The following is a 21280-nucleotide window of genomic DNA, read 5'->3' as shown; positions in this document are numbered from 1 at the left end:
CATGACACAAATGTCAGTTTTCAGTATATTTATTGGAAATCTCCAACAGCCTCTAATGACAAACATTAGATGTATCAGCAGTTTCTCACACGTTTTCAGAACATGCACGCTATAAAATATACAAAGTATTTTTTTCTTCTTTTGAATATGTATTGAGTAACAGTGTATAGAGTTTTTGAAAACATGACATAAGACCTGGCGGATAAATATATGCTTAAGTATAGTTTATATCAAATATACACTATTAAAAGAAAAAATGTCAGGCTATAGTTCAGTTCGTTAAGTGCTACAGAACAACTGAACTGTAGCTATCAGCTATCAGAATACTTGCATCCTTCTCTTATATTCTCATCTCCCTCTCAGTTGATAAAACAGTTAGGCCCTTCAACATAATGCACTGTTGCAAAAACTACATGGACTTGAAGTTAACCGTGCAACTGAAGACCAGAAGCACAATGAACATTTCTTAAGGTTTACAAAATTGGATTGGCAGGTTAAACTGTATTTAATTAGAAACTTTTTCCTGATGCTAGATTGCCTAGTATGGTTATCAGTAGTTGGCACTCTCACAGTATTAATAATATAGACCAAAAAGGGATTTTGTAAAAGTTAATACAAAAGTCAACTGTTAAGCATCATAGAAATTTTCAAACAAATGTTTTACAATTACAAATTTATCAGTCATCAAAGAACCTTTGTATGAAATCTGCCTAAGCTTCTGGCAGTTGGTAGCACATCTTAAACCTTTACAAGGATATTGACTTTAGAATCCATCTCTTTGGAGAACTTACCTGACAAAAAACAAACCAACCCTTACAAAATGAATCATTTGGCACAGTTCTAGTCCACGAAACATTTACCTGTGTCTACACAGAGCAAATGTTTAGACATGCTGGCAGACAGACTCCCCAAATCACCTGATTTGTCCATTATCTGTTAATCATATCTCTGAAACTCTTTTGGTTTCTTCTTATTACATCATTTAGTTTTGTTTTGTTGAAAGTAGAGATCTCCCCTAGAGGTCAATAGTCTCACTGCAGATGCTCAGAGCATCGATCTGTCTGCACACACTGATAAATTCTTCTTGGACAGAATGGTCAAACTTTGACTGCTGTTCCATACTCTCCTCTGACTTTAATGTTTTGTAGGGTCTCTGTGCGCTTCCCCTTTGGTGACCAGAGCTGGCAGTGTGGCTGGAACCCCCACTGAGGGTAGAGGGTGGTGGATGGTGTCCTTCCGGACTAGAGCACAAAACCAATAAAGAGCCACCCAGAGACTGTCTGTAGAGGGAACAGGCGCTGGAGCTGCCTCTCCAGTGCTCAGGAGATGAGCAGCGAGTAGGAGATGACAATGAGGGTGATGGGGATGGAGGAAAATCTAATGACGGACCATCTGGTTGGGCTTGAGAAGCAAGGAGAACTTGGGGTAGCACTTCCACACATGAAGATGTTCGGTATAGGCCTGGATCGAGAGTAAGAGTGTCTCCCACGGTTTGGGCACCGCTCGAGTTGGTCTCTCTACCATTCAGCGAGCGGTCACTAGAGGTGAAGGGCCGTAAGGGGCTGAAGAGACTCATGGGAAATAGAGATTCACTAAACAGTGCTTCATCAATGCTTCGACGCAGATTTATTGGCGAAGGGGGGCGCAGGTCCGCTGTGGAGTCGCTGGTACAGGATGAACCCACAGAAGGGGCACCAGTGTTGGCTTGAGTGTTGGGCAAGTCCAGGTCAAGGTCACGATAGGCCAATGCCCGGTTGCTGTGGTATAAAAGGTCAAGGCCATTCAAGCTGCCGAGACGGTCATCCACCAGTGTGTACAAAGGTAGGCACTCTGTCTCTCCATGCCCAATTGGATCACAGATGGCCAGCTTCTCCTGATGAGACAGAGTCCACTGGTAGCTCCCTGGAATGATAGGTGACTTTACTGCAAGGAGTTCTGTCCAGCAACTGCCTGCCTGGGGAAGGTGATCAGAGCAGTAAACTGGTTGAGCAACTACCAGAACCAGTGTGAGGCAAATCACTGCCTCACAAACTCGGCAGCTGAACTGGAAAGTCCACCACGGCCAAGGCCGAAAGGACTCAGCGCTTCCAGCAATTCCGAGAGCATGCAGCATGGCATAGAGTTGCAACCCTGCACAGGCCAGAGAAAAGACAGCACAGAGAAGCACTGCGGCTGCCGCCCGGTCCCAATCTCTGCTTTCGGCAAAGGGGCAACGGTTGTAACGTTCGGCTGGTGTTGGTGATGTGTTGTTCAGATGATAAATATGCTTGGAGTCAGCACGGACATAGCAGTAGAACACAAAATATGCAGCTGATAGGAAAGTTGCCAGAGCCACAAAGGCACCTCTAGAGATTAAGGACAGAAACAGGTAGACCTGCTGGTCAACATGGAGTAATGCAACAGGGCCAAAGGCAGCAGTAAAGTGCAGAAGCACCAAGCAGGCCAGGAAACAAGGTCTCTGAAAGGCGGAATAGGACAGCTGCATTCGAGAGCGCATTGACAGGAGCAGGAAAGCTAGACCAAAGGCGGCAGTCATGCAAGGAAATGGTGCCTCGTAAAGTAACAGTGAAGCCTCTGTTGATGCCATGCTGTCCTGGTATCCATATGCATCATACATTAGGGCAAAGGCCCTAGTGCAGCCAGTGGCCACCAGGCAGAGACTAACCAGAGCAAAGTAGCCACAGCCTGATGGATACTGTAGGGGCAGGCACAGAAGGTTTAGGGTGGAGGCCAAAGCGACTAGACAGAACACAGTGCCCAGGCCATAGATGTGTGCTTCCCACGCTGAACCCCATGTTGCCAGGGCATTGTTCCAATCAGAATTCAGTGCCACAAACATAGGTGGGACTGGAAATGGGTTGGGACTTTGAGAGAGGTTGGTGGAGGGGGTGGTTGTACTGTAATTTTTGCTGCTTTTGCCCAGGACAGTGGTGGTGGGCCAAGTTTCAGAAGAACCACAGATTCCAGAACGTTCCGCATTGCAGTCAGGGAGTGCAGATTCTTGAGTAAGGTCTGTCAGCCAGTCCTCAGATGTAGAAGTGGGCATTTCTAAAAGGAAAAACAAACCTGTTACATTATTAGTACAGAAGACTTGTAAATAAGACATATGAAAAATATGCTACTGATACTGATTCTCAAGAGATTACTCATTAACTGAATGTTTTAAAGACTCCCATGTAAATGTAAAAGCTGAACAGAAAGCTAGTTACAAAGTAAATTACACAAACACATTGTAAGAAAGAAAAAACTGTAGAAAAATATAAAAGCTAATGGTTATTTAATACCAGAACACTTTCCATTATGGACATTTTCTTTAACCCTAAAACACAACACAATGAAATGGCTAATTTAAAATATGGGCAAAACACGTGTGAAAAAACAATACGGACAATTCCTTCAAATTAGCACGGTACACTGGGACCTATTTTTGGGGACTTTTCTCAGAGTATATAGAAAAAGGATATTCCAGAACAGACAACCAAGTCATTACTATCAACAACTCTGGCAATCTATATGATTTGTTTTTCTGCAATAGACATCACCACTAGAGGTCATTTTTGAGGTGTCTGCCTAGCTGATGTTTTACTCTGGAAAACTATGATTTAGATGTAGATTTTCCCAAATTTGGGAAATGTCTAGTGTAAAAGATAAAATCACTCAATATGACTTTTCTAACAGGGGTAGAAAAACGGAAGTGGATGCACATATTTGTCTAAGTAGCAGGGATTGGTGGGTTGCTATGAAAGGCAGAGATACAACATCTGTTGATTGTATATAAATGTAATTGTGATTGTATTGTTTGTTTCGCAGATTGCTCTGGGGCGACGCTGCTGTTTTAGATTTTGGATTCTGTGGCTTGGCTCTGGTGCTGAGTGTTACATACATTAGAGTTTCTAATAGAGTTGAAACAGCATGTGAAGTTCCATGTGACAGCCATTTCCAAATCAAGAACTGCTTACCAAACATTTTATTTAGAAGTGATGTATAAGCAATCCAAAAGCAAGTCCTCATATGAACCAGAGTATAAGCATGTTATGAAAACCCACACATCTAATGTGCCACTGTAAAATGTGATAAGACATCCAAAAAATGTAAATCCCCCCGCACTAGAAGGATCGCCCTGCTGTGCATTTAAAACTGATGTGCAAATCCATATGAGATGGATGATATTAACTTCCACAGCCGTATCAGTCCTGTGCATAACAGCGTGGAGATGTACGTCAGCACTTCAGAGACTGACACATCTAATTATACACTTTAAAGAGCAGAACAGAGTCATAACTCATCTAAAGCTTTCTAAAAATGCCGGTGAGTTTACTGAAGCCTTGAGAAAGAAACCATGGAGCTTTATCGGCCAACAAAGACTAACAAATACTGAGTGATGCCAACTTTTACAATGTGCCAACGCAGACATTTTTCAAAACAAGTCAACAAAATTCCAGTATATTTTAGATATTTTTATTTTCTTTCATAAGTACATGCCATTGTTGGCAAGTCCCCATCCCTGTTTCCAATTTCACTTTGTTATATTCACAAATATGCACTGATGAAATCAAATTATGCACATATAAGCTTAAATTAAATTGCTAAGTTGCTATTCCTGTTACATTTCTAAACGCATATTTATGTATTTTTAATATTAAATTATAGATTTATATGTTCAGTTTGATTAGATCAAATATATAAAATCATCTCATCTCAGAATGTTTAAAATCTTACCAAAGGAGTATTACTTTGAAATGTTGATTCAAAGTAACCCTCATTGAGTAACTGCAGCGTGAAACAATTACAAGTCAAAAGACAGGCATATTTTTCTAACTAAGTTTGACGTCAACCCACCTCCACATTGTGAAGGGTGAATACATCACGCCTGGAGATGTCGAGTGCTGGTAAGACCCTGCCTCATTTTGGGTTGCTTCTCTACGCTTTCATATGTTGGTAGTGACAGACAATTTCCTGTTACACCCAGAGCCAAATTAACTACTTGTTTATGACCTTCCTCCTTTCAAAAAAAGCAGAGGCCAACGCAGAAACAGGGGTCACTCCCAAAGGTGGGTCTAGCATTTTTTTGCACTGGTTTTGGCCTCTTTGGTTGATGACCACCACTGTGGCTAAATATACTCATCATGCGCAGTCAGTGGGGAGCCTTGGCTTCCAATTTAATGTCAAAAACCGATCTAGTGTTTTTTTCTGATGGTGGGAGTAGATATATACCTAGTTGCTCTTGATTAATGTTAGCATGTGCGTGACAGCCACACACTGCTCATTAGATGCTTCTCTTTAATCAACACAACCACAACACTCACCACCAAGCAGTGCTCATTAGATCTATAGCATGACATCAAGATTGCTGTTTATCCACTTACATTAAATACAGGTTACAGCTGAATCCTTCTGTCCACTGCAAACTTTTGCTCATAGGAATACACGGACCTGATTTCTTCTCAATATAACTGTCTGAATGGATGCTCATCTCTTATATCTTTTAATCCGTTAAGTTGTTCATTCATGAAAAATATCCATTCTTACTGTGCTTTATTCAAGAAGAATGAACAGAACAAATCTCTGTGTAAATCCTACAAAAGCATTCATATGTAAATTGCAGAACTGATTTCAATGCGACGTATATAGAAAAAGTATTTGTGATTGATTTATACAGAAAATTGTTATGAATAAAATGAAAGATCCAAATTTGTTTAATTTATTGATTTTGCTGCAATCTCGAAGATGAATTAAATGCCTCTCCTGTTTTGCTATTTATGTTTCCCTGTTATTTATGAAGATTTTAATCTAAGATGTTTTTGTGTAATTCTTTCTGTTAATTGTAAAAAAAAACAAAAAACGTCCAATTAATACTTCTACTTAGAAATGATGCATTAAATTGATCAAACCTATAAGTAAAGACTTTTACATTGTTAAAATAAAATTTTTTTTTTTAAATAAATGTTGTTCTTTCAAACTTTCTATTCAAGGATTCCTGAAAAAGTATCATGGTTTCCATGAAAATAAGCAGCACAAGTGTTTTTAACTTAATTATAATAATATGAATGATTACTGAACGATCATGTGACACTGAAGACTGGATTAATGGAAGTTGAAAATTCATCATTGCCATTACAGGAGTAAATTCCATTTAAAATATATTGAACTAAAAGGGCTGCCAAATGCTTGAATCCGATTGGCTGATGAATGTTCTAAGGTGTGCAATTATTTTCTGGGAAATGTAGTTCCAGGCAGCTCTGGACCGCATAACATGTTCATATAACTTTGCCAAATGATTTCTGTTATTTCAAAGGTCTTTAGCTGATGATAAACAGGGCGCCTTTTTTGCCGACAATTTTGCAGAGCAGCTTTTGTTAAGGAATGTTGCTTGCTCACTTTCACATTGAGAATTGAAGACAAACGTTTATCTGGATACTTACGATCAGTTGTGGGATCTGTCTCTCATCTGGTTGCCCGTTAACAGCAAAATTGGTCAAAGTTGCCCCTGTATCATCAGCCTAATACCTTTGAAATAACAGAAATCATTTGGCAAAGTTATGTGGACATGTAATGTGGTCCAGAGCTGCCAGGAACTATGTTCTTACGTCTTACTACATCACAATAACCAAAACCCACAAGGGGACAACCCCCAACATGGCATGAAAAACAGCTTTAGAAAGTTTTCAGCTGTCCTGATAGTGTTTGGTTAACTAAAGGGAAAAGTGTATGGTAGGCAGACACAGGAAGAGGGTGGCGAGAAGGCCGGGCACTGATAAGAGACATTGTTGTGCCAGGAGCTTCACACGTCCTCCCTCTTCATTTCCTTTCGCCTGCTTGGGCCCTTGACCCTCAGGGGTGTTGAAAATAGGACTAGTTTCTGGATGCGAGCCAGAGTTTCAGTCAGGAATCAATCAGATCTCAATGACCCTGATTCCCTGCACACACTGCATGGCACTCTACTTGTAGAACTGCTTGCACAATCTATCAAAACAAAATTTGAGAATTAAAGCCAGGTTTTACATTATCATCGCATGGGGTTTTCCATAATGTTGTTGTTATGGCCATGCATTGTAATTGTACTGGATGGAAGTTCAGGAGGAGGGGATAAGAAGTACATCGCACTGATCCACATGGGATTTACGAACCCTCAAGCCATCCTAGGTGTAAATGACTTTCTTCTTTTTAGTCGAACACAGTAGGAGTTATATTTAAACATGTCTTCAACAGTCCAATAGAAGTTCAATAAACTGCGTACATCTATCATAAAATGCAAATGTCTGTACAACTAGATTAAGGTTTATGTTCAAGTTCAGGATTAAGGTTTATATTCAAATATCAGGAGGCCTTTATTAACTGCCCCTTTATACCTAATTTTGTCATAAAATACCTATCAATTTTTTTTTTAACCCTGTATGTGTGTGCTATGCATTTTTATAGTCTAGCTGAACTGATTCCATAAAGGTGCCCTGCTTTTATCAAGTTTTTCAATAACTTAGTCGCACGCTAACCAAATTCTATTGGACTTAATTGCTTATTTTGCTCTTATATACCATTGCTCTTTTTGTTGTTTTTGATTGCTTCCACTGTCTTCATTTGTAAGTCGCTTTGGATAAAAAGGTCTGCTAAATGAATAAAGGTTAATGTAGCATCTCCGCTATGGCGCAATTTTTTTCTCTTCTGTATTTTGTTACCATGCATTAATGTGTTTTAGCTGATCAAATCATTCAAGATTGATATTAATTCCAGGTGTAAAGAGGACCTTAGAGCTTTCCCAGGTTGTCAGAATGTGAACCAGCAACAGGTCTTTTAGAATTAGGAATTAGTACATTAACCCCTGATCTGATAATGACAACACCCTCAGATGTTACTTAATCACAAGTACTCCTTCAGATTGCATCCTATCCTGCCTCACTTTCAGTTTCTGCTCTGCCTAATAATAGATGAGTGGACAGCAGGGTAGGATGATCCCATTCATATTGATGAGGCCTCTGTATGCTGATTTAAAGAAGAGGGCAGTGAAGGAGACAGGAAGACCAGCTGATCCTCTTCATTCCCCTAAGACATTCAGTTTTTTCGGGTGAGGTGAATGCGTGTGCTAGAATTCGAAACCTTTTGCATCTTTAATTTTGAGATACGGCAGCTGCAGTTTTGTGGGTCGGATCTTTGCATGCAGTTTACTTTTGGAGACAGCCCATAAACACAGATATTCTCGCAACCTGGTTCTTTGATCATCATGGCATATTTTGTCCATCTATTAATGGAATTTAGGTTATCCCATTGAATGCAGTGGGACGAAAGTAGGTTAGGTGCCACAGAAGAGAAGCTGGGTCTAAGATGTATCTCTAAGATGATCAACAGGGAAGGTGACGTAAAATGGCACACTTAACGCCATATGCTGATAGATCTGCTGTAATGAGACACGTTGTGTAACTGAACTCTCATGAGGATACATAGGCTCAATAATTTTTGTCCAACCAAAGGAGAGCTGGTGTGACATTTTTAAAGGGATATTTTACATAAAAAGTACCTATCCTCATTATGTTCCAAAGAAATATGATTCAAACTCCATTATTGAAACTCCAAAATATGCAGAATGTACTTATTATTTTCCACACAATTAAAATAAATAGGAATTGGAAGTTTGAATCTCAAAAAAAAAAAAAAAAAAGAACTAAAAGCACCATTCGCAAATAAATGTGGTCCATTCGCACTATATTACAACTCTTCTGAAGACACGGTTTCGGTTTCGTTTGAGAAAGATCAACATGTAAGTCTTTATTCACTGAAAATCCTGACATCCATCCTAGCTCTGCTTGGAGTACTTATATAACAGTTCACGAGAGAAGCAGTGCAAGATTTGTGAACAAATTGTTCTTTTGAATCAGATATTTTGTGTTAATTGGCTGAACCAGTTCACTTAACCACTCTAAATGATTCACATGATTCAAATGATCTGCTTCGTGGGACTCAATGGGCCTGCTCCAATACCCACACATGTGTTCTTGCTACTTGAGCACTTGTCCACTTACATGATGCATTCCTGTATTTGGCTGGCTCAAGGGTTCAAGTGTGCATTTACTTTTATGGACTGATACTTTTGTGATAAATAATGGTTTTGAATGACATGAGTAAACTATGACATTTGTAAATTTTGTCTGAACTATACCTATAACAGTTTAGTCTTGGCAGCTTATATGTAGTGCTGTTAACTCAAGTTGAAGGTTTTTCTATTATACTTGTATTTTGAAAACGTGTTCATGTCCCAAGATAAAAACCAGAGTATAATTATCACAGGTGTAGATTACATTAAGGTGTGTATTGCATCGGACCGTTTTAATAATTACCTGTGTTCCTGAGAGTCGTCGCGCTAGCTGATGTTGTCAGCTCAGCGTATCTCTCTCGTGTTGTCAGATCAGCACTCTTCCCCATTTCCTTTACACCTTTCTTCCATGCAGAGCCTACCGGGGAAAACAGAGCACACAAGTCTGAGAATGTGATGCTGAATGAAAGTTATGACTGAAAGAACAGAGAAACAGGAACATTTCCTAACCTAGTTATGTCAAACAGATCTCTGCAATATTCTGGGCCAGCTAGGCTTCAGTGGCACTGGAGTTTGCATCTCATTGTTTAATTACAAAAACTGGACTTTCATGTTAGAATGTGTGCAGTACACTCTACTGACTGAGCTTCATTACGGATCAGAAACGGAAACCTTATCTTTGTGACCAAGCAGGATTATCGGACTAATCCGTAGCAAAATGTCTTATGAGAAAAAAAGCTATAAACAGACACTAGGTTTTGTGTGGCTATGCAATACTCATACCTTACTAGGATTGAAAAGAGACCTGACACAATGAGGCCAGAGTGTTTAACATTTGGCCACTGGTCAATGATTCCAACAGATTCAGCTTGTTCTATTAAGTGCCACACATCATGCTTCCATGTCTGTCACATTGTCACACTTTACGATGGAATATTTAAATTACCAAATGTGTTATTATGTAGATGTTTAGGCATGTGTATTAGACATGTGAATGGACTTGTGTGCATCTTGGACTGAGTGTAAAAAGCTTTCATTGCTTTGACACAGCCATGACCTTTAGGGTGACCTGATGACTGTATGATGTTCTTTTTTTGTATATTGCTAGTCAAGTCAAGTCACCTTTATTTATTTAGCGCTTTAAACAAAATACATTGCGTCAAAGCAACTGAACAACATTCATTAGGAAAACAGGATGCACTATCCTATTGCTAGGATGCACATTTCAATACTGATCACAGCAGATCTTCGTTCTAGTCTCTCATTAGCATGAATAATGAGCGCTGCAACAAACCAAGTGAAGAGCCTATGAAAGGAAAGTGTGTGTGTGTGTGTGTGTGTGTGATTGAGCGCAGCTCTCATCCTCTCTTGGCAGGGGTTCACTCATGCTAAACCATCAAGCATCACTTGGCCACCACCACTTGATTCCATGATTCTCTGTAAGAGAATATCTAGATCAATCTGTGTATCCCTCCATCTGTTTAATCCATCTGCAGAATATCTATCCTCCATTTACATTTTAATGTATCCATCTATATCAATCCACCCAGCAACATCTATCTAACCCATCTACTTTATCTACAGTATCCATCTCCATTTAACCATCCCATCAATATCTATCTATCCCTCCATCTGAATCTCTACTGTATCCATCATCCATCCAACTTCCTATACATGTAATGAGAAGCGCTTAACAAAATAGAACCTATTATGGCTTCCTGTGCTTTTTTGTCAACATCAAAGAAATTCAGCCAGCCATAAATATCAGTATTAGAATTTCATAGTCGATTTAGAATTTTTATTTTATAGTGATATATGTTAATAGTGTTTTTTTTTGCTTCAATAACAATAACAACATTTAGTTAGTATTATTTTTTAATGATAACCATTTTGATATATAAACACAAAATTCTGGCCAAATTGTGCAGCCCTACAAACAAGCACAATCATTTTTAAATCACATTTTGAATCACAATATAAATAATTTTTATTAGAAAATGTTTACTTTTTATTTTGATCCATGCGTTTCCTCAACATCAGGCTTGTACTGAATTACTCTCCACAGACTCTTGATGGGTGATTTAGAGATTCTGACTTTAACACCAGTTGTGTTAGCGTCAAACGTCCCCCTTCACTCTCTGCCAGAACCCCCTAGATCACCAATCCTCATTAGATAATGAGAAATACTCTCTCAGAGCTAGTTATTAATCTAAGCAACCCTCTCCTGCCTTCATCTTCCTGTCTTGTTCTCTTCTACCCCTCCTCCTCCTCTCTCCCTGGTCACCATTAATAAAGATAAGAATTTGTAATTTTGACCCCTGCACAGTGTGACAGACATCATCTCCCTCATATGGGGCTGAATGTGTGTGTACTGAACACAATTCAGTTTGCTCAAGTAAAAAAGGTTAGTCTCTATTTCATTTAAAAATGATTTTTAGGGTAAAAAACATCACTAAATGTCCTTCTGTTTGGATTCAGTAAAGTCACACATAATCTCCACACAGGCTGTAATGATTTGGTTAGACTAGACATTTTGAGAGAGCCTAATTATAAGATTAACCTGCTGTGAAATGACAGTGAGGTAAATACTTGAAGTGTATTGTTTGTGAGTGTGTGTATGTTCTAGTGACAGCCTGCACATGCCTCTGTCCTCAGTTGACCTAAAACACACCCATCAACATTATACTACATAGCACTTTTCAATCACATTGTAACCAGTTTGAGAGCTGTAACCTTGACAACCGTTTAGTTTACGATCTAGCATATAAGTAACCCTAGAGTTCAGCAATATTTCATCCCAAAGAAAAGAAATATAGATTTTGCAAAGTTTAAGAATTGTTTGTACAATGATGAAGATTTTGTATTATTTTCATTAAAATGAAATGTTTTCCACCCTAATACTCATTCTCTCATTAGAACAAATTTTTCATAACTATAATTCTATGATTGTCTGGACAAAACTTTCACTTTAATTCACATAAATATAATTCACTAAAATGCTTACTTATTATTGTACTTTAGGAATGCAAATTGTAGATTCAAAATATTTGTATTTTACTGTATAAGAACGAGATTTTTCCACATTACCAGAGGTAACACAGATATATATGTAATAGATCATTGTGCACAATTTATCATTATTTTTTTAGATTTTGTGTGATATATGATCATGGTTGTCAAGTCCTTGGAAATGCAGTACTTTTAAACTGTTGGTTTAATTTTTTTCCCCTTGCGGTATAAAGGTTTGATATACTGATGATGATGAGTTGTATTTGACTGAAATGCGTATATTGAAACATTTTACGCATTTTAATCCTACCAAAAGTAAAACTGTTTTAGACGATGGGGCACTGGTTGGGAGTCTTTATGGAAACAGATTGTATTTATGATATAGTGATTTTGTATTTTGTATAACGCACAACAGTGACTGTAAAACATTAATTGTAGGTATTAGAGTGGCATATTTTGACTTTCGATATTTGGAATAGGGTCATTGAACTAGTATTAGGCAATTTTTGATTGGCCTATTGGCTGATTTTGTTCTGCAGACCTGGCAACCCTGCATTTGATCCATTGTTTGTGAGATTCACCCTTGTTTTCCTTTCCAGTCAATCACTATTTCAACCCTCATTGCTTCCCTGTTTACTGCTCTCTCCTCTTTCCCAGCTTCCCCTCCTCCTCTCAATTCCAGTGTGGTAATTGACCTTGCTCTCAGCTCCAACGTGTTTTTGACGTGGGGGATAAGCAACTTGTGCATGCCTGCACCTCCAGAAGACAAGGTGAGCCAAACATTAGTCAATCATTTTTTCTGTTTCACACACACACACACACACACACACACACACACACACACACACACACACACACACACACACACAACACAACACAACACACACATTCACTGACTCACATACTCTCACACACACCCATCCATGTACCCATGTACCCATGATCTTTAGTGCTTTCTAAAGGTACAGGTTGAATTTTTATGTAAAATCCTTTTTGATGAAGCTTTTGTTAAATTTACACTTTTTAATAGCCTCACAATACTAAAATGTATTTATGTTTCTGACATTTTGCTGTAGAATCAGTTATGTGACTCATTATGTCTGTCAAATGTTTATTGATTCACTAAAAGGGATAGTCCACACCCAAATAAACTTTCTTTTTTGAAGCATAAAAGAATTGAAGAATATTGGATAAAAATACAATGGAAGTCAATAGGACCCAGGAACTGTTTAGTAACCAACATTCTTCAAAATATCTTCATGTATATTGCAAAAAAGACATGCACTCATACAGGTTTGGGACAAATTGAGGGTGAGTAAATTATGACATTATTCATTTCAGTTTTCACATACATAATGTTCTTAAAGGGATAGTTCAACCAAAATTCCAATTCTGTCTACATGCCATTCTAAACCTGAACTGAACACAAAAGATGATATTGTAAAGAGTTCTGAGAACCAAACAACACTGACTTCCAATGTATGGACAAAAACATTAAGAGATTTTCAAAACATCATCTTTTGGGCTCTACAGAATGCAGAAAGCCATGTAGTTTTGTAACATCAGGACAGTGAAGACAGGATTTTCATTTTGGGTGAACGATCGCTTTAAAATGTAACTCTCTAGGTCTGAATACAGCATGAACAATGCAAAATATAAAGTAAGCATATGGAAGTGAAGGCTAAATTGTTTCCATCAGCGATCTGAAAAGATTCTACAAGCTCGGCTGGAAAGGGAAAGAGGGGAAGGACATGGAAAAACACGTCTCTGGGAGCCAGGAGAGGCTGAGAGAAAACATAAGACTGAAGGACTAAATGAGACTTATGGCTGGAAAAAAAGAGAGATGCCCAACAAACGTCAGGAGAGGTCTATTACTGAGGGAGAGGATGGATTGAGAAAAGGAGACTAAATGTTGAGAGAGGCATGCTCAGCATCCATGAACAGGCGGTGCAGTAAAAACATGAACATCATCCCTGAGGATTCACAGGCTCTGCTGACTCCATTGACAGCCGTTGGAATACTGATCACATACTGTACCACCCAACTGGCTGCTTCTCCAGTGCAAATCCCATGCTCACTGTACACATACACATTCTTTTTAACAAATAGAAGTACAGTCAGTGTCTTTGCGAAAGGTGTCACTCCAGTGAGATATCCACACCAAATCTGACCTTAAATGATTCCAGTGTTTGTAATGAAAATATTACTTACTGCATTTTTTAAAAATTGTATGCAAAATAGTATGCATTTTTTGAAACAACTTTACACAGTACTATACTAAATAGGTTGTTCTTATAGCTGACCTCAGAAATACATAAGTAAATAACCACATATGGATATATAAAGCAGTTTTCTGTAAAAAATAAATTTAATTAAATTAAGTTGTTCAAGTGGAGCACAATGCATTATTGAATGTAAGATTTTTGTACAGTGTGTCTTTTTTCATGACAGTTTTTTCTCTGAGATTATCATCATTGTGATGCAGAATAAAAATCTAATTTTTGATTTGATTGTCTGGACACTATTTAATTTGTATAAAAATTTGCATAGATGAAATTCACTAAAACAACTTTGCATTACAGATTTATTTGCACTATATAGTAATCAAAAAAAAAAAAATCTAATTTGTCTTTTGATTACAGGGGTGACATATACATATTGTATACATACTCGCTGTATACATATTGTAATAGAACGATTAGTATTATATTCTAAATATAACCTATGTCTCCTTGCCAGGAACAAAGCAACAGACATCAGCAATGATGGGGCGGTTCCTATATGCTTACCACAAATGGAACTCATTCTTTTCACTAATTATTGACAACAATATGTATGTTTCAGGGACTCTAGGGCTATCAATCAATTCATCAGCCTCATTGATTCAACTGATAACCCTTGACTGGTAATCAATGAGGGCTCTGCATTTCATTAAATATTAATTTTCACCTTAAATAAAGGTATAAAAATGAAACAAAAGAACAAATGGAATACACCCATGCCAGATAAGGAGGGGTCAAATCGGGTCAATTGTTGGCTATCTTAGATCATATGGTTTGGTTGGAAATGAAAAGACAGGATGGGGTTGACTTACCTCCCGCTGGCAGGGTGGGAGTAGGATCTGGGCCAAAACGTCGCACTCCTCCCAATTCTGACGGGCCTGCGGTCTGCTCTAACCGCGTAAATCCATCCAGAGCCTTGTCCGTGCTCATAAAAGGTGTCCGATCTGGTTTCGAGGCTGTGTTTGTTATCCCCAATGTGGTTTGGCCAGTGCTGACAGTGGTCAAAGGTTCGGTAGATACTTTTGGCATAGGGCCTGCTGGTGTGATAAAATGTGTGGTGTGCGTGGTGCTGGTATTCTGAGTAGTGGATACTGTGTTTGTTTGTGTTGTTAGTTCTGACGTTGTTGACGGGGTGTCTGTGGGTACAGTTTGGTCACTGTAAGGGCTCTTGGTTTCCGTATTCAGTCTCAGTGATGAAGTGTGTGTGGTGCTGGTACTCTGGGCAGTCGTAATTTGTGGGGTTTTCGCTGTGCTTGGGACATTATTGGGGGGCCAGAGGTCGAGGTCGTAGCTCTGATCAAGTTTAGTAGGTTCTGGCCTATTTAATTGGGATAAGTCAATTATTGGCAGTTTAGCTGATTTTAAAGGCAGCAGCGTGCCTATCTGGACAGTGCTGCTTTTAAGTTCCTTAAACGTGGTTGAAGTCGTCTGGTATTTTAGGCTCAAGTCCTCTGAAGACAGATTATAGTTTTGTGTGGTTGCTTCTGGGAAAGTCGTGCTCACCTTTGTCGTAGCGGGGCCTTTAGTTTCACCGAAGAAACCCAATGACACAAAACCCAACGATGGAACTTTAGGTTTCCATTTTTCCATGTAGGATATGCCCCATGTTTTGGAGGCTGCCTTGGTTTGGGTTGTTGGTTTTGGCCCATGCCCACTGAAAAACCCATAGACCGAGCTGAAGAGAGAGAAGACCACAAGAGTCCCACGCAGAAGAAGCATGTTGTCCCGGACCTCTGCTCACATGGTGTCTGAATTTCTGAGGAACGACCACCAGGTGCACCAGGCTTCTGCAGCAATAAACATTGATATCCAGTTAGTTCACTTCAAGTAAGTTATATTATAGATCTTTTCCAATTACACATGTACGAGGACCTGTTTTAGTTTAAACCTTTGAGTTTAGTAGGTTCATACCAAACTCACTTCTTCCTGCTGTCACAGAGGTGGCCTCAACTCTCCATTGACTGAGCAATTATACAAGCAGGGCTCTTTAAGAATACTAATGGGAGACTAGAGGTCTCTTTGTGGCCATGTATGTATATATGGGGGTGGTGTAGTATGACGTATGGAGGCCCAGTTTCTTTGTGCTCATTTTGGAGTATAAAGCTGATGGACTGTAGCCTCAGTAAGAGGAGTTGAATTTGTTGGAATTTCTCTCTAAGTGAGACTTGGACTCTTTTTGCTTTCTTCGTCACCCTGCATCCCTCTTTCTCACCCACTTTCTCTCCCCCTATCGCAATTGATTTGTAAAATCAGTTGTTTTTGGTCAGTTAGTGGGCTAAGTATTTTGAAATAATTTAATTTCTATCTTTTTTTTAACCCCATTGTGTCTCATCATTCTCTCAATGCCATCTGTTTCGCAAAAAGGGCTTCCCTCAAGAGTCTTTTTAAAGACCGGACCCTTTCTCACAACTAAATGAGGTTTGCTTACTAGATTAAACCAACTAACTGGCTCTGGTCTAATGAGATTAAAAAAGATGGATGGATCTCAGATTTGGCTTTGTGAGAAAACGCGAAACATCAGCCTCAATCTAAAGACACAAATTGATCTTTGTGATCATTTATGGTTTACTGGTTCCTGGGTAACTGAATAATCGAGAGTTGATATGCATCTAAACAAGCTTTTTTTTTCATAAAAGTTCATTAGCTTCTGCAAAAAACATGCGCTAATACTAAATGTACAAACCTGAATACATTATCTTAAGATTAAAAGCCTGTAGAGTTAATATTGCTTCCAGGCCACATTGAAAATGAAAGCTCAATGTCAAAACGCTGCATTATGGGATGCAGTACCCTTTAAAATATATTCTGGCTATACACTATTCTTCGCACCTCTCACCTTTTTAAACTAGAGTAATCTTTCCACAGGAGGCGCAGTTAAAGCCTAGCTGAGTCATAATCATTACCGTCATCACTAGTCAGACTTTTACTCATTTCCTTGAGTCCTTGAGTCCGTCTTCTACAACCTCACTATTAAAGACTGCATTACCACAGACCAATTTTCAAAACATTTATCAGACGCTAAATACTTTGCTTTTGTCTTTCAACCCTTTGGAAAGATTTTAGGAACAGTTTTATCTGTGCTAAATGCCTTAGTAAATCAGACCCCACAGGAGCTTGTTAAACAGCATCACAAACGCTGCTGTGTGAATGTGTCAGAGTCGGTGCCTAACAGGAAACATAAATGACTGTATAGCACTGAGCTTTACTGTTAGACCCCCCTCTCGCTTTTCTTCTTTGCCTGTCTTCATCCATTTCTCTCTCTCCCTACCCTCTTTCAATGTCATTTTGTTCCGCCGTCCGTGGCAAAGAAAGGGCCTGGATGTAATCGCTCAAGCAGAAAAAGGGAAAAAGCGAGTGCTCGAGAGCTACTCCTGATTTAACATCACACAATTATTCCTTGCCTGAAATCCCTCCCTTGTTGCGTTCTATATATTTGGGAAGTGATCCTTTACCAAAAAGCGTCTGCAACTCACAATCCCCTGTTAAAGCTTTATTCCTACACACATAATCATCATAATATGGATTGCAGTTATCAAACGGTCAAATTGATCATTTCAATTTGGTGGTTCTGAAATGGTTTTGTTTTAAGATCTTGGATTGGATATCTAGGAGAGGCCAAACAATCATCCGAAATCTATTTTTTAAAATGTTCAGCCTGTCTATGTTGGCATCTCTTTCAGTTCTTTCAACAAGTGACAGATACATTTTATTTGTCAAAATACATACATTGCAATTGGATGTGCAACAGATTTGTCTCTGTGAGAAAACGCTAAAAATCAGCCATGATTTAAAGATGCACATTGACCTTTGTGATCATTTACGGACCATTGGTGCCTGGGTAACTGAACAATTAAGAGTCAATATAATACCTGAATGACCCTAATGTTTTATAGCTGCAGCGAAAAACATAAGCTAACAGCAAATATACAAACATAAATATGTAAAGATTTCAAAAGATTAAAAGTCTGCGTGGTGTATTTTGCTACCAGAGATCATTTCTAGCTGTCCACAACCCTATCTAAATGGACCTGGACCCTCCAGTTAGCACAACTGATCGATACAGGCATTTTAACCATCAACATCTTTTGACAGCAGAATTTTTGATCAAATATATTACTTAACCAATAAAAGGCAAATAAGTAGGACTTGAATGAACCCATTAGGCAACTTAGAGAAGGCTGGAAGATTAGAGTTAGAGCCAAAATGTCCTTATCTCATATATATACATGTGTGTGTTTAAAGAAGATCTAGCACTGAGGACCTTCTTAAGTGGTGATGGATCGACTCATCATGATATCAATTATTTTAACAGGCCTCTAGACGTGCACGAGGGCTGTGGGAATCATTTGTTCACGCCTTCATGAAATCAAATGATATATTCACTGAGCCTTTCTGGTTCTTATCCACTAGACGAGATGGGGGAGGGGATATTTACGACCCACAGCCACAAAAACACACAGATAGCCATAAAGGAGTTTTCCTTTAAACACAGTCTAAAGGTTTTTAGGGACAGCAAAAGCCATTAGCCTTACCTTAACCTCAAATTGACCCAACCATGAACCAGAGCAGCCATGGTCTGGTGTATCTAATCTTAGACGTCAAAGAATTTTAGTAGTAAAATAGCTTAAACCAGGATTCAATATCTAAATTATCTAATTAAGATGTTGTATAGATATTTAAAATGTATTTTTGCACTAATTGGCGTTTTTATAGTTGTTGTGGTTAAAAAACAACTGTCAGTATTCGTAGGCTAGGTGTGTTAGATACGTTTATCCACGTTGTTACTAATTCAAAGGTGCAAAAATCGGTAGATTTGACGTCATTTTGAACATTTTGAACAGTACAGTACATTAGTCAACTGAACACAATAACATCGAACCAAGGGCAATGTCCAGAACCCCTTAAACCATCTCAATTGAGTGGTTTGACGAGGGCATTGAATATGTCGTTATTTTACAAGTTTGTCTTCCCATTCCCTCACACTTGGCTCAATACTGCTGACTCCATGTACACAGTCATTTCCCACATCAACAGCTCTCTGCATCCTCACGGTTGTCAGTTGCAACAGTGTTCATTAACAGAACATTATCATGTTGCAGGCCTGAATGCATCGATTTATGTCTAGCCTATATGTGCATGTAAATTGGTGAATTATATGTCCTGATCATAGTTTTTGCTCCCAGCCATCAGCGATGGGTGTTTCATTGTACCCCCTTCAAGGAATATCGCTACACACACCCAAAATACTCCCAAACATGACAACTGATGCATCCGTCAGTCAAATTATTTAAGATGTTTTTAAAGATGCTAATCAATGTGGCCCAAACGACCTGTTGTCATTGGTGGCTCTTTGGCAAATTCACCGTAATTTCCAAATGTTGCATTTGCCTGTGCATGTCTTGGCACATGCACAGTGCTGTTTCTCAGGAGGAGTCGATTACACTTGCCTGTGAAAACATGATAGATGACCTGTCATGTTAATGCTTTTATGGGTTTTTCTTGTGAAGCATCTAATTCTAGATCACCTGATTATTTGAAAACGCACAGGCTGCTATGCCGGCTGCCTTCGCCATGGTTACCGGAGGAGCAAAATACGCCTGCGACCCAGAGCTTTTCCCACACTGCACATATGTGAATAGGTGTGAGATGGTACACGACCATCCATTTAGCACAATCAGGAGCGTGAGCCATGTTCATCAATCAAATAGATAGATGTTTATAGCCTGACACACGCATTTCTAACTGAGACTGTCACATACATATACCTAAAGCAGGAGATTCAGCCATCTGCAGTGAGGCTGTAGCTTCTACAATGAAACATTTCTTGAGAGATAGAGGAGCGAAAGAGAAACTTACCTTTCTCCCAGTGGAAGAGGGCAAACAGAGGATCGAGAAGAGCCACCAGCACTCCTCTGCAGGAGAGCGAGATCTGTCTCTCTCTGTGCGTGTGGGAGAGAAATCGTTTCACTCTCCCTCCCTCCCTCCCTCTCTCTCTCTCTCTCTCTCTCTCTCTCTCTTCCTCTCTCCTCCCCTCTCCCGCTGCATCTGTAGTCTAGTGTAAGATTCAGATGCACAATATCTGGTCACACCTCCCTGAGCAGATTGTTAGAGAGCAGAGAGCAAGCACCATACAGCAGGCAACTGTAAAGTAAATAAGCATCCTGCACAGATGAAAACACGCATGCTCAAACACACACTTTGAATACATAAGCACACTAGCATTTACACTACCATTATCAATATCTATTTTTCCCTCATCATTTTTAAACCAGCTTTTAGACATCCAAGGAAGTGCAAAATAGTTGTGCACAAATATTCCATGTAGTCTCATTTCATATTAGGTCATACAAACTGCATATATAATACCCATATACAGCAAATCAGATAGAAAATGCTTAAATACTTTAATATTTAAATTGTATTATAAATATATATGTATAAATTGTCAATTGGCTCAGTGGTAAAGCATTATGTAAATAGTGCAAAAGGTTGTGGGTTTGATTCCCAGAGAACAAGTAAGGTAAAAAATGTTAGCTTGAATATATAAAAGAATAGGATAAAAGCTTCTGCTAAATACATATCTGTAAATATAGTAGTTTTCTGATCAACATTTAATTATTTTGAATCCACTTTTAAAGTGCATAAATAGTTCTCCAGTGTGAGAAATTAATTTTAAAATGTAAAAATATTTAATGTAAAAATATATCTCTCAATGAATTCTTGGTAATACAAACTGCAAGTAGGATAAGAGTTAGAAATGATTTCAATATTTCAATATTTAAAAGAGATTGTTTACATGTACAAATATTTTTAAAAAGTAGAAATATTCTGTAGAAATATTCCATGTATACTATCGATTATAATAAGGTAATAAAAAACCTGCATGCACAATTTCACAATTAGCAATAGAACTTATACAATACATATTTTATATATAATAGTAATACTTTTAATAAAATTCATACAC

At 38.6% G+C, this 21280-nt stretch overlaps 1 protein-coding gene across 2 annotated transcripts; it reads right to left on the bottom strand.

Annotated features, from left to right (window-relative positions):
• Nucleotides 1-40: 40 nt before the first annotated feature.
• LOC113048117 (proline-rich transmembrane protein 4-like) lies at nucleotides 41-20278 on the bottom strand. Of its 2 annotated transcripts, none has more exons than XM_026209662.1 (4): nucleotides 20170-20278; nucleotides 15126-16100; nucleotides 9327-9440; nucleotides 41-3066 (listed from the first exon to the last, which is right to left on the bottom strand). In XM_026209662.1, exons 2-4 carry the CDS (start codon nucleotides 16030-16032, stop codon nucleotides 1016-1018), a joined length of 3072 nt encoding a protein of 1023 aa, XP_026065447.1. In that variant the 5' UTR covers nucleotides 16033-16100; nucleotides 20170-20278; the 3' UTR covers nucleotides 41-1015. The 2 variants fall into 2 exon arrangements, with proteins under 2 accessions (XP_026065447.1, XP_026065448.1); XM_026209663.1 differs by having other exon boundaries at nucleotides 41-3048.
• Nucleotides 20279-21280: the final 1002 nt, after the last annotated feature.

Source organism: Carassius auratus, chromosome 29 (genome assembly GCF_003368295.1).
Source record: "Carassius auratus strain Wakin chromosome 29, ASM336829v1, whole genome shotgun sequence".
NCBI classification, from domain to species: Eukaryota; Metazoa; Chordata; class Actinopteri; order Cypriniformes; family Cyprinidae; genus Carassius; species Carassius auratus.
Note: the sequence above shows the minus strand (reverse complement) of the source record. Positions and strands in the feature narration are given on the sequence as shown.